The sequence below is a fragment of the Apus apus genome, chromosome 13 (genome assembly GCF_020740795.1).
Source record: "Apus apus isolate bApuApu2 chromosome 13, bApuApu2.pri.cur, whole genome shotgun sequence".
NCBI classification, from domain to species: domain Eukaryota; kingdom Metazoa; phylum Chordata; class Aves; order Apodiformes; family Apodidae; genus Apus; species Apus apus.
This window is the reverse complement of record NC_067294.1, coordinates 6,627,842-6,643,826: the sequence shown is the minus strand read 5'-3', so window position 1 is coordinate 6,643,826 and position 15,985 is coordinate 6,627,842. Positions and strand designations below refer to the sequence as shown.

General features: G+C 43.9%; 1 protein-coding gene across 5 annotated transcripts in view; it reads right to left on the bottom strand.

The window, feature by feature from the left end:
* GRIA1 (glutamate ionotropic receptor AMPA type subunit 1) overlaps positions 1 to 9,030 on the bottom strand; it is a 120,422-nt gene extending 111,392 nt beyond the window's left edge. For 4 of the 5 annotated variants that reach the window (XM_051631151.1, XM_051631153.1, XM_051631155.1 and 1 more), the window contains exons 1-2: positions 8,779 to 9,020; positions 6,494 to 6,631 (exon numbers count right to left, since the gene is read on the bottom strand). In XM_051631151.1, the coding sequence (XP_051487111.1) occupies positions 6,494 to 6,631; positions 8,779 to 8,860 (220 nt within the window). In that variant the 5' untranslated portion in view covers positions 8,861 to 9,020. Of the gene's footprint in view, positions 1 to 6,493; positions 6,632 to 8,778 lie in introns of all 5 variants that reach the window. The other variant, XM_051631152.1, reaches the window with a different exon arrangement.
* Between the last annotated feature and the right edge of the window lie 6,955 nt (positions 9,031 to 15,985).

The following is a 15,985-nucleotide window of genomic DNA, read 5'->3' as shown; positions in this document are numbered from 1 at the left end:
TCCCATGCTCTACCAGACAGCACTTTTCACTGGGAAGAATGTTACCCTGTTTCAGTTACACACAACTAAAGACAGAAAAATAAAACCACATCTCTCTTTAAAGGAATTCAGTTAAAATAATTGCATCTTTCTCTTCAGACGTGTGTTACTACAGCACCCCGGAGAATTTGGATCTGCAGAATATTAAAGTCTCCCTGAATTATTGCCTCTTTAAGGAGCATGTTGCTTTTGTGTTTGCTCTGAACTCCACGTGTTACTGAAGCTAAGAAGGACAGTTTCCATTTCCATTGGCAGAGAGCTGTTGCCTGTGGGGCCCTAACCTTAATAAGGGAAATGTAAATGTATATATTGAAAATTCCCACTAGAGCTTTGGAAAGGAACAGTGCACTTCCCCATGCTGCCTTCCTTGCAGTCAAATGAAGATTTCCCCTCTCACCTTGCTAATATGCCAAAAAAATAATGCCTGCGTGTTTCTGGCTTAGTAGGCTCCCTACTCACATGAAAAAGCGTTATTTTTAGAGAAGAAAGGATAAGTTGTGAGGGAAAACTGTGACTGTCACACAATGGACAGGTCTGGCCTCCGCTGCTCGCTGTTGCTCAAATCCCTTCCCTGCCTGCTGCAGAGCCCAAATTTTACTTCTTCACTCTTTTTTTGCTCATTGCCAGTGAGTATTTGGGACCCTTCTCAAATGAGCAGATAGATTTGCAGGTATGAAACTCCCCTTATTCCTACTTTGATTTTTCCTAATTGCATCACATCGACATTTCAGCCCAGGCTCTGCTTCCCCAGCCCAGGATCAAAAATTAAACACATAAAAATAGTCACTCAAAGAGTAAGTGTCCCCATATAATTTGGAGAGAAATGGGCACACAAGACTGAGGGAAACCCATTCCTGATGCCTGATGTGTGCTGCCAGCCTCTTGGCAGGGCTGCCTTAGCCAAATGACAGAGGAGCCCCTTCGATATCCCTGCTGATTATACTGGCCCATATTCACCCGAGGCTTTCTGTGCCCAGATCCATCAAGGCAGACAGCCTGCCCTGTCCTCACAGCTGTAGCTGAGGAAACAGCTCACTCATGTCTTAAATGCTCTTCCTTCTTGGGGCAAGCACAGGGGATGAGCTCCCACCTTCTTCAGCTATAGCTGCAACTGCCGAGCACGAAGCACCCACCGCAGAGCCCCTGCAGAGACATTGGACACAGAAGGCTGGTGTCGCCCCAATTACCTGTTCCCTCCTGTTTGACAGCATTTGACCCATCAACACCTTCCTTAAGGCTGGACCTGACTGTAAAACAAACTAAACAAACATGCAATTACTAGAAAGCCTCAGCTCATCCCTGCCAGAAGCCGAGCATCCTTAACCTTAATTTGATCTAACATGAATTGATGCTCTGCGATGCATCTGCCTGCATCACATCTTTTCCTATTACAAAATCTAAGGAGATATATTTCCTTGTAGTACCTATGTTGCATTAATCAGACTACATCTGATCATTAAATCCATGTTGCTGTTGGCTTATCTCACATGAAATAGTCATAGCTAGCATCCTGAGCTCTGCAGGGGAAAAAAATCCCAAAGCATTTACGTGAGATTTCTGACACTGCAAAAATAAATACAAGTCTACAAACACTACAACAATTACATACTATTACAGGGCTGGGCTTATTTAGGCTGTGGAAGTTTAATTATAAAAATTGCATTTTAATTGATTGCTGCTGGAATAATTACAGCAGCACCTTTCCAAGAAATGGCGACCATCATGTTTGTCAACGAAGAAGCTTCCTTTAAGTTCAACACTCCACAACTGTTTAATTAAGCCAAATTTATATCCTCGTTTGAGAACATTCAAATGTTTGTCTATTCCTTCCTGTCTCTGAAAAGAAATTTAAGAGATAAAAAACAATCTCCAGAAAGACTCTATTTCTGTAGGTATCCAAGCACAAGAAGAAAAAGAAATACATACTTTCATAGCTGATTTGGATCTAAGCATGTTGCTATTGATAAGAACATAAGCACAGAATGAGTGATCACTACAAATCCCTCTCTAATTAGTGCTAGGAAGCCTTCATAAAATATGAACAAACTCCAAACTACATACTCATTTTCTAATATGCAGAACAGATTCATCTGTAGATATTCTAACAGCACCCACAATTCATATTCAGTATGAGGACCCCACAGTAACTGTAGCTGTGCATACGTGGAAGGAGAGGGATAAATAATTCATTGTTTTTCAGCCTCTCTACAAGTTTTCTTGCAGCTGCACACACCTGCAGCTGTCCTGTGCAGACCTCTGTTTCAGGTGTGCAACTCCTCAATGTCCCTTCTCAGTAGCACAATACATACACACTGCAAAAGCTGATGGGTTCTTCAGCAAAGGTCCAAGTCTCAGCACTGAACAGAGGGGGTTTTAGTCACTGAACACCCCTGCAAAGTGGCCTGAAATTTGCATGGACAGATTTGGCGAGGTGGTGACTCACCTTCTGCAAGCACAACTTGACAGGGCAGGTCCTCCAGGTCACTGCCAGGGAAATTCATCACTGAGCAGTTGTCTTTCCTGGGCAGTGAGAGCAACCCCCACTGTCTGTCTGATGCTGCAGGGCTCACCCAGGGACTTCCAGCTGAAAGTAGGAGTCTCTGCTCTGCAAATTAAATAAAGCTCTGGAGCTTTGTCAGAAACCAGTTGTATTCCCCAAGGAGCTGGGCTGTGCACGGGATCGCGACGTGCATTACATGTGCACGGATGGAGGCTGGGATGAAGAATAAAACTATTCCCAGAGCTAGTTATCTTAAGTAAGCTACCTCTGACCCTTTTGCTGTCAACAGGATGTGGTGCTCATGTCCATTGTGGATCTCTGAGGGATAGAAATATGCAGCGCTCTCCTAAGCTCCAGACCTCCCTCACATCTGGCACAGAGTGCCCATCTTCCCACAGCTCTCAGCTCTGACCTGCTGGCAGCGTCAGCCCTGCCCCTGAGTGCAGACAGACACAGCAAAACCCAGCCAGGCAGAGTTTGCTAGTGATTGTGTTGAGGCTGTAAAGCTCTTTTCCATACACAGCTGAAGACCGAAACCATGAACATGTCTTTAAAGGTTTTTGATCTGCTGCATCACTAGGAAACCTTTCAGCTCTGCCACACCATCATCTTACCGTTCATAGTCACTGGTACTGCTGTACACTTCTGCTGAAGGAAGGACTCTAAATTCACCTTCCCTCTAACCAACTTCCTGGGCCTTCAAAGAAATAGCACAAAAATATAAAATCTCCTAACCTTTAGTTAAGAACCCTCAAAGGTGCCGGTGTGTATTTTCATGCTGGTAAGCCACTGCACACACCGAGCTGCAAACCCAGAGCCTGCCATTACCTTCCTCTCTGTAGGACGGAACAAATTCAGGAAGATTTTTCAGCTGTTGAAAGATGCCCATGTTTCACTGATGCAACAATATTAGCATCAACCACACACATGAAATACAAGGTTATTGCATGTTGTAAGTACAACCTATTTTTGCTTTCTTAATGGTTATGGTTTGCTTAAAGTCACAAGCCACTGACACATTATGCACAGGCACCACCAGACCCGTAGGATGCTGCCCCACACAGAGGAATTCACCATCACTGCTTAATGATAACAACTCCACAACTGGAAGCATCTGAAAAACAAAAGTTATTGCTGGGCTATCACTGTGACAGCCCAGTGACAAGAGCAGCCTCCTGATAGGTTACAGATCCATCACTTTCATGGATATTATTGTTTCCAATTTATGATCATCACTAGCACATCATTAATGGCTCCCTATCACCATCACCCACACACAAACGGGTGCACCTCATACTGTAAATTCACCTACTGTCACACCAAAGTTGCTCACACTAACTGGTAAGCAGATCTATGTCAGGCAGAGATAGACAGTGTCACAGTTGATGCTGAAATACATATTACATACAAACTCCTTAGACAAGGTGCTGTCATTTTGCTGCAGTTCATCCTGCCACTTCAGCATCGCCCTGCAAGCTGCCCAACAAGTTTTTTTTTGCTTCTGCCAGCACCACTGATTCTTAATATATATTCTGTATTTTGAATGATGCTGCTTCAAGCATTTGCCATAAGGACTACATTTAGCACACAAGGCCAGATCCTAGCATGAGGGATGACTTGCCAGAGGGCTGGGACCTACTAGTCTTCCTCAGATGTGCTCTTTGAGAACCTGATAGGAGCAGTACCAAGTTTACAGGGTCCAAGCACCCTTGATTTAACCATCAGAAACAGGTAATGCCAGTGACAAGGAAATGCTGTGTTCCCTATCTCCATGGGAACAAAAACTGGTAGTTTTAACTGGTAGCACTACCAGTCTTCTCAGAAGATAAGGACCATTGCGTGGGCATGATTTTTATTCTCTGTAAACAAACAGATCTTTCTGTTAATATCTAGTCTTGACAATCAGGAAGGGAATTTGCTAGAAGATGAGGAAGGAGATAATTCCTGGCAAAACTTTCACTCCAGCCCTAGAGTACTAAAACCAGGTCTTCCAACAGCCTGTTTTTTATGGGTTGCCTTTTTTCGCCCCCCTGGAGTACATGGAATAACACCTTCTTTTGTGCTTACAAAACAAATGCTGCCTTCCAGAGTCTGGAAGAACTTAGGAAGTTTTTAATTATAAGAAAAGAAAAATGAGGACAGGTGAAGTTGGACTGTGCAGAGTGCTCTGCTGGTCTGATCTAGGACAATGTGCCCTACATAGAGCTCAAATATAACATCCTTTGGGAGGTTGTCTTGCTTCCATTCAGCTTTTGTGAGACCACCCCCGCCCTGTGGTACTAATGATGGATTTTCTGAAGCTGAACTAGTATCGTGGTCTTGCTATCAGCCTTCATGCTGTAAACAAAAACATTAGTGGCAGGCGTAGAGAGGGAGGCAAAATGAGGTGCAGATGGGGAATTTATTCTAGGGATATTCTTGCAATTTCTGCTTTCCTCTCGCTATCAGCACTGAAATAACTCATCCCCAGACACAGTCAGCAACTCTACCCTAGGTGGGTGACACTTTTCCTTGATAGATACAAGGTCTCTCTTTTTTCTTCTATTTGTCTACTTTTCCTGCCAAGGAAGTGCCATTGCATTGAGCTGAAATAGTTGCTCTTTCTTGATGGAAATCTTGTAGTTGGCAAATAGAGGGATATTAAGGGAAATAGAAAATCTTTAGATGTGTCATTAGACACTCCAATGAAAATGTGGCCAAATCATTACTTCTCCCCCCTATAACATACTGGCCAGAAAATTCCTGCAATCTTATATTTATAAACCCTTGAACAGAAAAAAAACAAACAAACAACACAACTTTTTTCTTTGAGGAGCCTTATTAATTCTCCTCCTGTACATTCCTAGTTCTTTTTGCAGGGAAGCATTTTTCCTTCTGTGTATTTGTTAGCAGAGAGAACAGTTTGTGTTCATCTCTACCCCACTCTCCACATGACTAAACTGCAGAGAGGATGTTTCGGTGAATCAAAAGGATACTACAGATGTGCGGCAACAACAATCCAACAGGCCCTACAAAGGGAAAGGTTCCTCCAGTCCCTCCTGACAGTGCTCATACACACACACAGTCTCAGAGAGTGAAAGCAGTGTCTGACACCAGGCTGAACCAAGAAATCCTTTGTGCATTGCAGTGGCACGAGCCCCTTGTGCACAGCACCACACGGTGCACTCCACAGCAGCGGGTACTGCAACTTTCCTTATCCCAACCTCAGGGCTGTGGGATGGGGCTTGTTTTCCTCTGGTTCCCTCCTGGTCTTAAATGTTGCTGCTAATTTTGGCATTGCCTGCCAAGACTTTTTTTTTTTCTTTTCCCAACTGTATCACACAAAAAGCAGCACAGCTCACGCACAGTGCAGATACACCCTAAGATTGACTCTGCAGCACCATTTCAGTCTTTGGTACTTGCTTTTAGAGCCAATGGTTTCACTGGTTCTTGAAACTAGAACTCTCTTACCTCTCTGTCATTATTAGGCATGCCCCTTATTGTGGATCTAGACTCCACTTGCATTAAGCTGCTGTTTTCTGCTAGGTCTTTCTTAAATAACAAGGACAGATGGCTAAACTGGATCTGGGGAAGAAGTTGCTCACAGCAGACTCCTGTGCATCCTGTGGGTGGAATGGGGTGCCTTTGTTGTACATCAGGGCTACAGGAAATATAGGAATGATACCTCAACATAATGAGTCAAGCTAGAGAAACAAGAGAAAATTCATTGTTGGGAGTTTTATACCACTTTAGAAGCAATGAAAGAGAAAATGCAAGACATACTGAATAACTGTAACACTACCTCACCTCTGTGTCTTAGCACAAACCAACATGATTCAGAAATCCTTTGCCTGTGTGTTCAGGGGAGTTGCACCTTTGGAGCAAGATGTCTCGTATTTCAGACACACAAAAAAAAGCCAGTCAGGGATTAAGACATCAAAGTAAGAGAGAGAACCAGCAAACACCACTACTTACAGGTGTATGTCATCTCAAAGCTGTCACTAATGTTCACAATGTCGATCTGGGGAAGGAGCTTCGGGGGTTCCGTGAGCTGAGACAAGGCAAACCTAAAAGCCGCATGTTCCTGGGACTGCTGATTAGGAAATAATCCCCCTGGGGAGATAAACAGAACAAGAAGAAAGATCTTAAGCACACCCGTATTAGCAACCTCTTAATTCCAAAATATTCCTGGGAGCAGAGACAACAGCTCCCCAGCCCAGGCAGTGCCTTGACCCTCCAAAACCCTCCAGCCTACAAGACCCATGGGGTTTTGTGCCCACTGCAGACAGGCTAGGAGCAGAATACCATTCCAGTCTGTTCATTATGCAATGCCTGGATCACATATGGGAGCCCTGATGCATCCCTGGGCCTGACAGCCTGCAGGGTCGGAATGAACCACAGGGTTTGGCTCAACCTCTTCACCTTCCTGTAAGTTTAAGGAAGAGAAATGGAAGCACTGCCAATGTTACCTTTCTAAATAAAGGAGGAATGAGAGTTTTTCTTGCTCCTTCTCTCACTTGCAATTAGGCTCAGTTTAAACCCTGTTAAGAGAAGTGGTTTTCTAGAGAAGGAGTGCGGGGGTTCCCCCACACTATGGGACTCCAGAGCAGACTGAGCCTGGTGCAGCACTGGGTGGTTGGGAACAGGGCTGGGAGAGCCAGAGAAATGTGGGACCCACAGAGTCAAACACTTGCTGCTACTTGAAGTTTGCTGCATGGCTAAACCCTAAATTTAACAGGTGACAGTGGCCACACTCAGAGAGGGCAGAAAATAATCAACCTTCAAAGAGATTGATCTGAAATACAGACATACCCAGAATTACAGACCGATAGACATACAAGAGGAACTGGGACCAGTCTGGACTCAGGTTCAGAGCATCCCCCTCCCCCCATCATGGACCTGAAGTAAAGTGCTGCGGCAACCTGGCCCTAGGAAAAGTTTCCTGTTGCTTCCACCAGCAGGAAACTTGGCTTGTGACAGATCCTTTAACTACCATCAGAACGATGCTATTAAATTCAGACTGCCTTGTAATCTATATGCATTTAAAGGGAGCACTACTGTTGGCATTTTACGAGTAGGGAAACGCAGTACTGAGCCATAAAACAGAATTAAAATAAAGAAGCAGAAAGTATCAATACCCACCCCTCCAGGGCAGGTGGCTTGGAGGGAAAAAAAATGCGCAAGGATCTGCAATCAACGGTACTTTGCACATCTTTAGTCTAGAGGGCATCTCCTTGTTTTGTGCAAAAAGGGCTATTTGTACATTAATATCCCCCCCTCCTCCCCGGTAGCCCCTCCCTCAGCCTAATCATAGGTGTCAGAGGAATAAGATCATAATAGCCGAGCTAAGCTGTTACATGTGCTTGTTAAAAGGGAAAAATTCTGGGATGTTGCACAAATTCGGGGTAAAGGGGAGGCAGGAAGGGGGGAAGACAGGGATGCAGCATCAACAGCAATAAAAGCACTGATTGTGCAGCTGGACTCGGGCAGGAGTTCCCTGAATTTCGTGGATTAGCAATTGATTAGCATCGTAAAGAGAAGGGAGGTGGGAAAGAAAAGAGGCATGCAAGGGAAGAGAATTTGGGACCTGGTTACAAATCATCAGAGATCAACGGAAGAGTAATAATAAACCTGGGGAAGGAGGGAGGGAAGGAGGGAGAGGAGCACTGAGAAGTTACAGGAGGGGAGAAAGGAATCAAACAGGCACTGCTGATGCGCAGGGGAAGCAAGTAGCATGAAACGAGAAGAGACTTCAATGGAAAATCTTCCTCCAATCGCTCTGCCCTTATTCTTTGGCAACAACAACAGAGCGCGCCTGTTTGTTACCTCTCGTCCCAGTTACCTACGGATGAGAGCATCCTCACAAAAATGTATAATGCAACCGCTGATTTTGCAAATGTAGCAACGCACAACGGCAGCCCATGCATTTCTCGGAGCAAGAAATTGATTTTTTTTCGTGCTTCCTCTCCATTTCAGAGTCACTTTTCTCCTTTTGTCTTGGTGTGTGTGCAGGCATTTATTCCAAATCCTCCCCTCCCCCAAAACCAAATTGATACATCTCTGCTTTTGCAAAGCCGGTACCAACACACAAATCCAGCCCTCGCCGTTCATCCCCTCTCTCTCACACACATACACACGCACAAGCACATTTTGCCTTTACAAGCAAAGGAACGGGTCCGTTTGCCCCCACCATCCCCTCTCCATCCCTATCCACTCGCCCGGGAACGTCAATCCCAAACGGCCCCGAGCTCCGCACTCACCTATCTGGATGTTGTTGGGGAAATTGGCCCCTAACACCGCCCCTAGGAAACTGGTGCAGAAGAAGGCAAAAATGTGCTGCATATTCCCTTTTGCATTGGCGAAAAAGAAGTCCAGTTCCAAGCATAGATTTGATTTTTCCCCCGCTCTGCTCTCTTTAGCTGCCTCTCTCGCCTCCCCTCCGCTGAGCTTTCAGGGTTGAGCGTCTCCCTCGCTCGGAATCCAGCGCTGAGACTGCTGCTGAACACCGCCTGGCAGCAGGATTAACTGATCCCCGGGAGAAGAAAGAGAGCCCGCTCCTCATCCACATCCCTCCCCCGCCACACACAACGCGCACACGCACACACCAGGCGCTTCCACCCAGCTCATTCTCCTGCTCCCAGTTGGAGCGCAACAGCTGGGTACCGCATCCCCCCTTCGCACTGGTTCTGCCCCCGAGGGTCCTGGCTGGGGTCTCTAAGGGCGTTTCCCACCTACCCGCGGGCTTTCCCCCTCAACTTCTCTTGGCAGAAGCTAGAAAGAACCTGCAAATCAGTAGGTGGCAAACTCCTCTAGAGAAAAGGCTTAAACTCCTCTGCATCTGATCCATCGCTTCCCAACCTGGGCTCTCACCCCTGAGCCCAGGAGTTGAACAGATCAGTCTCTACAGCCTGGCTAATAATAATAATAATAATAATAATAATAATAATAATAATAATAATAATAGAGGGCAGCATCCTGCAAACATGTCTTGGAAGGAAGGATTTCAGAGTAACAGGCAAGGGATCCCAACAGATGAAGAAAGGAACCCTACACCATCACTTTTCTCATTTATTTTTCCTGCCCACCATTAGAGGCATTTTACCCCTGTGCTTGATGTGGAGGAATCTGTGCTCACCAGCATCATCAGATAGGGCAGATTTCTGAAATTAGATTATTGCTTTAGCCTTGGATCATTGCAGGAGCTGTTGGTTTGTGGCAGTTCTAATGAGGTTGGAGCCTATTTAACCACAAGCAGCTTTGCTCAAGAAAAAGAGGGGGTGGAAAATAAATCAATAGAAGTACTAACAATAAAAAGAAGTTCCCAGGCACAACCTGGGATTTAGGAATATTTGAGGAAGAAAGTGCTGTTAACACAAAGTCATAGCCATCATAGAAAGGAGAGAAAATTCACTCATTCCCATCTGAAACACATGAAGTTTCGAACCAAATTTGGGGCAACTTGTTCAGAATTCAGAATCTGAATGCCCATGTCCAAGCTCAGAGACTGTCCTGTTGGCAGCCTGAGTAAGCACATGGGTTAAATAGCAGAAAGGAAACAGAGGTGTGGGGGGGTGTGGGGTGTGGAGGGGAAGGTTGTTTGTGGCAGAGTTAGAAATAGAACTCAGATGCCCTGTGTCCTGGTTTGGTGTAGGGTACCTTGCCCTGGTTCCCTATTCCCTATCTCCAAAACTATGTGGTTAAATTGAAAGAGCATCACAAAGTGGTGACTGATGATCAGAAGCTGAAAATTGCTTCTGTACAAAGAGCAGTTGGACAGATGAGAGCTCTTGCAGAGTGGGACAATCAAAATGGGATGTGACAAAAGCCTACAAAATCTGCAGTACCATGAAAACATTCCCTGCTGGCCATGGGTCCAGGTGTGACATAACTTGATAGTGCAGGGAAACACTGCTCTTTCTGTCCTCAAGCCTTTATCAACAGAATAGCCTTGAAAAAAGAGGTAGTAGCAATCTCTTTGTTGGCAGGTCCCCTCTTTCCTCTGAAAGATTTACTACAGGTTTGGTTCCCATGCAGCCCTTCCTGCCATCTGTGACAGAGTCCTTGGGTAGAGCAGCATCATCTGGGGTCATGCTCTGTCTCCACAGCCATGTCACAAACGTGACAATGACTGGAAAATCTCTCATGTGGCTATGGACACAGGAAAATGAGAATGGACCATGATCCTCAGACAGCCTTCCATTTCACCTCTGCCAATAAGAATTTGGGAACTTTAACTTCTTCCTAGAAAGTTTTATTGATATCACTGTGACTTCTGGGATGACAAAATGCTTAAACAGCCACAAAAACGCCAAAGAAGGTGTAGAGTCTCAGTACTGTACTCTAATACCTTGCATCTGAGAGGAGTTGCACTGACACCTGTGACTTTATGGCTTCCTACAAGGACAGTATGTAAAGTTATACTGCAAAAACAGAGCCCAGAAGACTTGCATCTTCCTTATGGCAAGCAATAAATCCTCTTCCTAGGATGGATTCCTTTATTCTCCAAGTGAACTTTGCCCAGGGTGATGAGTCTCGGTGCCAGAGACTGAAGATTTATTAGACCAATTGTTTGGCTCTCAGGAGTCAGTTACTGGTGGCCATAGGATGCTCCTGCCTTATCTCACTGCCTGGGTGACCAGCATACCAGAGTCATACTCAGGCAAAACAAATTTACATCTTCTGTTGATGGGTAACACGGTCATCTGACTTCCATCTTGCTTCTAGTATAATTTAAGCAATACCAATTTATTTAAGCAATATCGATTTAAGGCTCAAGTAACCTGCTGATAGGTTTAATGGGCTCCTGCTTTCCATCCAGAATTTAATAGACACAGCTCCACTTAAATCTGAAGAAAGGCACTGAAGGATACCCAGTACAACAGAAAGATGCTGGCATGTTTTCACAGCTCCCAAACAGCCTAATAATAATAACAATAATAGTAGCCATAACAATGAAATATTGTAATAGCTCACAGAAAGCTTGCACAGTCACATTAATAATGCTGCTTTTGTCTATAAACGTCTCAAAGTGCAGGTGGCTTAACAAGGAGAACCTCACCACAATGTAACAAGATAAGTAGTAATAAGATCATTTTAAGAAGGTATTTGTTTCCTTTTCTCCTATAGATAACAGCATTTTATTCCAAGTTTGTTAGCACAAGAGTGTTAGGAACTAACTTCAGCTGCTCTGAAGGTTGGTTAACACCAGACTAAGTATTGGGAAACTGATGAAACTCTTCTGTGTCACAAAAGCGGTCACAAGAGACAGACCAGTCCACCAGTCAGCGCCATGGACCAGACATCTTTCAGAAGAGCCCAACTGAATTGTCTGGATTTCAAAAAATAAAACCCAAACTTAAAGGAGTTTACTCCTTCTTTCAGACTTCAGTAAAGAAATAAAATAATTAAATACAGCATATATCTATATAACACTGTGCCATCTTAATCAGGGGTAACTAAAAACATCAGGGAGAGTGCAGTTTTGAAGACCCATGAATACATCAGAGTTCCTGTTGTGCTCTGCTTGGAGCTGACCTTGCTGCACTGGGAGAGAACCTTTGTTCTCACCCATTTCCACTCCAAGGTTCTGCACACCAGAGAATTTTGTCTCTGAGGCAGCTGCCACCTTCCTCATTGCTCTGCTTGCATGACATGAAGTTGTCCACAAAAGCAGCATGGTCTGCCTTTGCTATCAAAGCTTTTGTTTCTACAATAAGAAATATGTGATTGTTGCAGCAGATATATTTCTGTACCAGAAGCCTTAGAAAAACAAAGGACTCATTCACATGCAGAAGCCTCCAGCCTTGAAAAATGAGGAAATCAACAGAACTTGGCATCCGTCTGACCTCCTACCAGAATTATTTCCCCCAATGCCCACTGTATTTTACATGATGATCCTGAATATCTTTAAAGAGGCTATTGAAATACTACTATTTCTGAAATTCCTTTTTTTTTTCTAGCTGGAAATTCTCTATGGGAAGCTTTTGATAAAGAGTAAAATGTAATTATAGCGATTAATTTAAATAAACTCCAAACAACACAGGCTCTTCATATGGGTTTCGCAGAGCCTTGGCATAAATGAATGCTAATGGAGTCACGTGCATTTCTCTCCCTGCCTTGTTCACCTCAGTTTTCTTATTTTGGACAATACACCTCTCAAGCAACAATCATAGCACAGGTGCTGAGAGAGCAGAGCCCAGAAATTTCAAATGAGGAAAATTTGGAAGTGAACAAAAAAGAAAAGGGGTGAGAGAGTTCCCTCCATTCACAGCACCAAGGTACCAGGGAGCATGTGTACAGATAGCCTTCAGCACAGCTACACCCTGCAAACATATGCACAGTCATTGGTGCCACCCACACAAAAATGACACAGAGACACAGTTAGGAAAGCATCCATGTGCTGTACTTGCACACACACACACACTCACAGGATCACCCAGGCAGGAGCCTGGGGCACAGCTCAAGGGTTTTTGCAGGCACATTGAGCTGCTGCTAAAGGGCAGGTGCAGCTCTGCAGCCTCTTGCACTTCCATTGGGTTTTCTGAAGCAGGTTTCAGCCTACACAGGGATTTTGGACCTGCAGGGACAGTGAGTCAAGCCCTTAGCCCTTCTCTCATCCATATGCAGAAAATTCCTACTGAAGTAGAGACAGGGGGACTTCAGGCTCTTTATTGTCATTTCCATGTGTGCCTAAGTAGTTAATTCCACATCAAAATCTCCCTTCAATATGTTAAACCTGGAAGGTATTCTTTATACCATTAAAAGCCAGCATCTAAAACTGTAGTTGCCAAATAATTTTTGGTAGAATCTCCTTTACAAAAATATCCTTACCAATATTTGGTACCAGCTGGAAAAAATCTCTGCCCATCAGTGCATCAGGCTTGAGGTGTCAATGGCTCCTCTCTCCTTTACACAGCAGCTGGAGTTTTCAAATAAAAATCTTTGTCATCCCAGAAGCAACTCAGAAGTTAAAGGAAACATGAGCTTCACCCCTTCCACTATGAGCTAAAATGCAAAGATGAAGGATAGAGGCAAGATGAGAACAGCTCCAAGCAGGTCCTGACTGATACCAAACATCTGGGGGATGATGGTTTAAGGTTCTAGAGATTGTTTCTTAATTTACTGACAGCTGAGGGGGGAATCTTGATGTGAGCTGGGAAACATCAGCTTTTCCCACAAACTGTACAAGAATGTACTTCTGTTGTCATTCTGATCAGCCTATTACCATTTTTATAAGAAATGACTTCTTGTTCACTGCGGGGTAATTAAGTAAGTAAATGGACCGGAAGATAAACCTGTCAATCAGAGGGGCACTGAAAACACTCTGCACCCTTCAGCTGGAAATTCATGAGCAGCAGCTGGCAAATAGATGTCACACTTTGGCTCAGAGCACCCAAGGTGTACAACTGCGGGGTACACCAGCCCACTGGCAAGGACCATGGGCTCCCATGAGCTGGTCTTCACTGGTGCCCAGCACAGATGGATGGGGAACTTTCAGCACAAATGGGCCAGGGGTTTTCTTGAAGTTAGGTAAGGATATAATCTGTGCACCCAGTCTAAGTTGAATCTAAACATCAGACTCTACAGATTCAGGTAACTATTTTCCACAGTTGTTTGTCCCACCATCCAGCACGGTGAGGATGGGTTTGCTTCCATCAATCAGACTTGACATGCTGGACTAAGGACAATCCAGAGAGGCTATAATGCAAACAGTCCTGCATTGGGTCAACATCTACATGAGTACTCCTGAAAACACTGTGAATCCCTCTGTGACGAAACCAAATTGACCCCTTTACTGCCTCCCCTGAAAGAAAACTTTGCCATTTGCAACCTCCAAAATGGTCTTCCTCACACAGGGAAGGCTGCTAATATTATTTTTTTTTCTTCCTGGTGAATGGTTGATTTAAATCTACTTATAGAAACACTCAGTGCCCTCAGCTTACGGTCTTTGCTGAGTCATAAACATAAATCAGAGTTGTAGGTGGATCCCTGTTTGTTATTAAAGCACCTTATGCTTCTCTAAGCCTCGCCAGAGGAAGCAGAAATTACTGGTAATATATTAAAGTTACAGTAGGTCTACTGTTGTTTGAGAATATAATACCCCTCCAGATTATTGCCATGGATTGTGCTGTCATGTTATTTTCTCATTGAATGGAAAACCAAATAAATCATAAGCATTAAAAAAGTTGTCGAAAATATATGGTAAGAGGATTATTTACTGTGAAAAGCCAGACACAGGGGATGCAACCTAAATCAGAAATTCTGGTTATCAATAGTTCAGTCAAATGTCCATACACACGACAAAGTTTTCCCTCGCTCAAAGTTCCCAAAACACTGTGAATGCTCCGGATGAAGTCAAATAATGACTGAGGTGATTATGCAGCTTAATATTGATATGTGAATCAACACTCATTTTTAATCCCTGGCATGAAACCCAAGACGAGCTGAAAACAAACGTGAAATGAGGAGGATAAAAGGCTGCTGATTTATGAAGAAAAAACCAAAAGCAGCAGCAGCAATTGCCGCAATTCAAACAGTCTTGCAAAGATCCCATCATTACCATCTGGCTCAGCCTTTCCCAGGCTGCTTTGCTACAGCATGACATAAACAAACATGTGGGCTGTGCTTTAGGGTGGCTGATCTTGGCCTTTCTTATAGTCAAAGGAATCAAAGCTTAAAACTGCAGTAACTGAGTCAAGAAAAGAAGTATCAATTTCTAGTCTTTGCATCATAGCACCCTATTGCAGCAGGCTGCCTGCTAGCAGCTGGGATGGAGGAAGTTATATACAAAAAAGAAAACCTAAAAAATCACCAGAATGATCAGTGTCTGTTTGCCACTAGTTTCTGCAATCAATACAGATATTCATGTCACTTTTTGCCATTCCTTAATTGCTACCCAAGTTTTATCTCAGAGAAATAGGAACTGCAATGGATTGAATCACACAGTCACATAAAATCCCACCTGCCCTGGTTGTCCTGGTCTCACTCACAGGGATAAAGGTGTATCACAGATTATTTTAGCAGTCTGTCTGTATTACATGGGTTGGGTTTCACAAGGGGTGATAAATGACTGCAGAGAAACACCTGTGAAAAATCTACAGGGAGAGATTTTCTTTATTTGCACCTGCAGACCCTGCACAAACAACCTGAGCTCCCTCCAAAAACTGTCAGAAAAAAGTCATTGTGATACAAAATACCGTTATGTAATTTTATTTGAAAAGTTGTTTTTTTAAAATTCTTAATGGATGTGTTAGCAAAATCCTTTTGGTTTCAGTTTAGAAGAGAAATAAATTGAGATTTGCAGAGTTTCTGAATAAATAGGAAATCTGAAACCTGTCCACTCTTGGAGAAAGCAGAGAGAAGAAACAGAAAGGCTTCAGGATGAGAGACAGAAAATCATTAGAGCTTGAAAGAGGAGAATTAAAAGACAGGCACCACTTAGCTGAAAGGAGAGATTAACTCAGAATG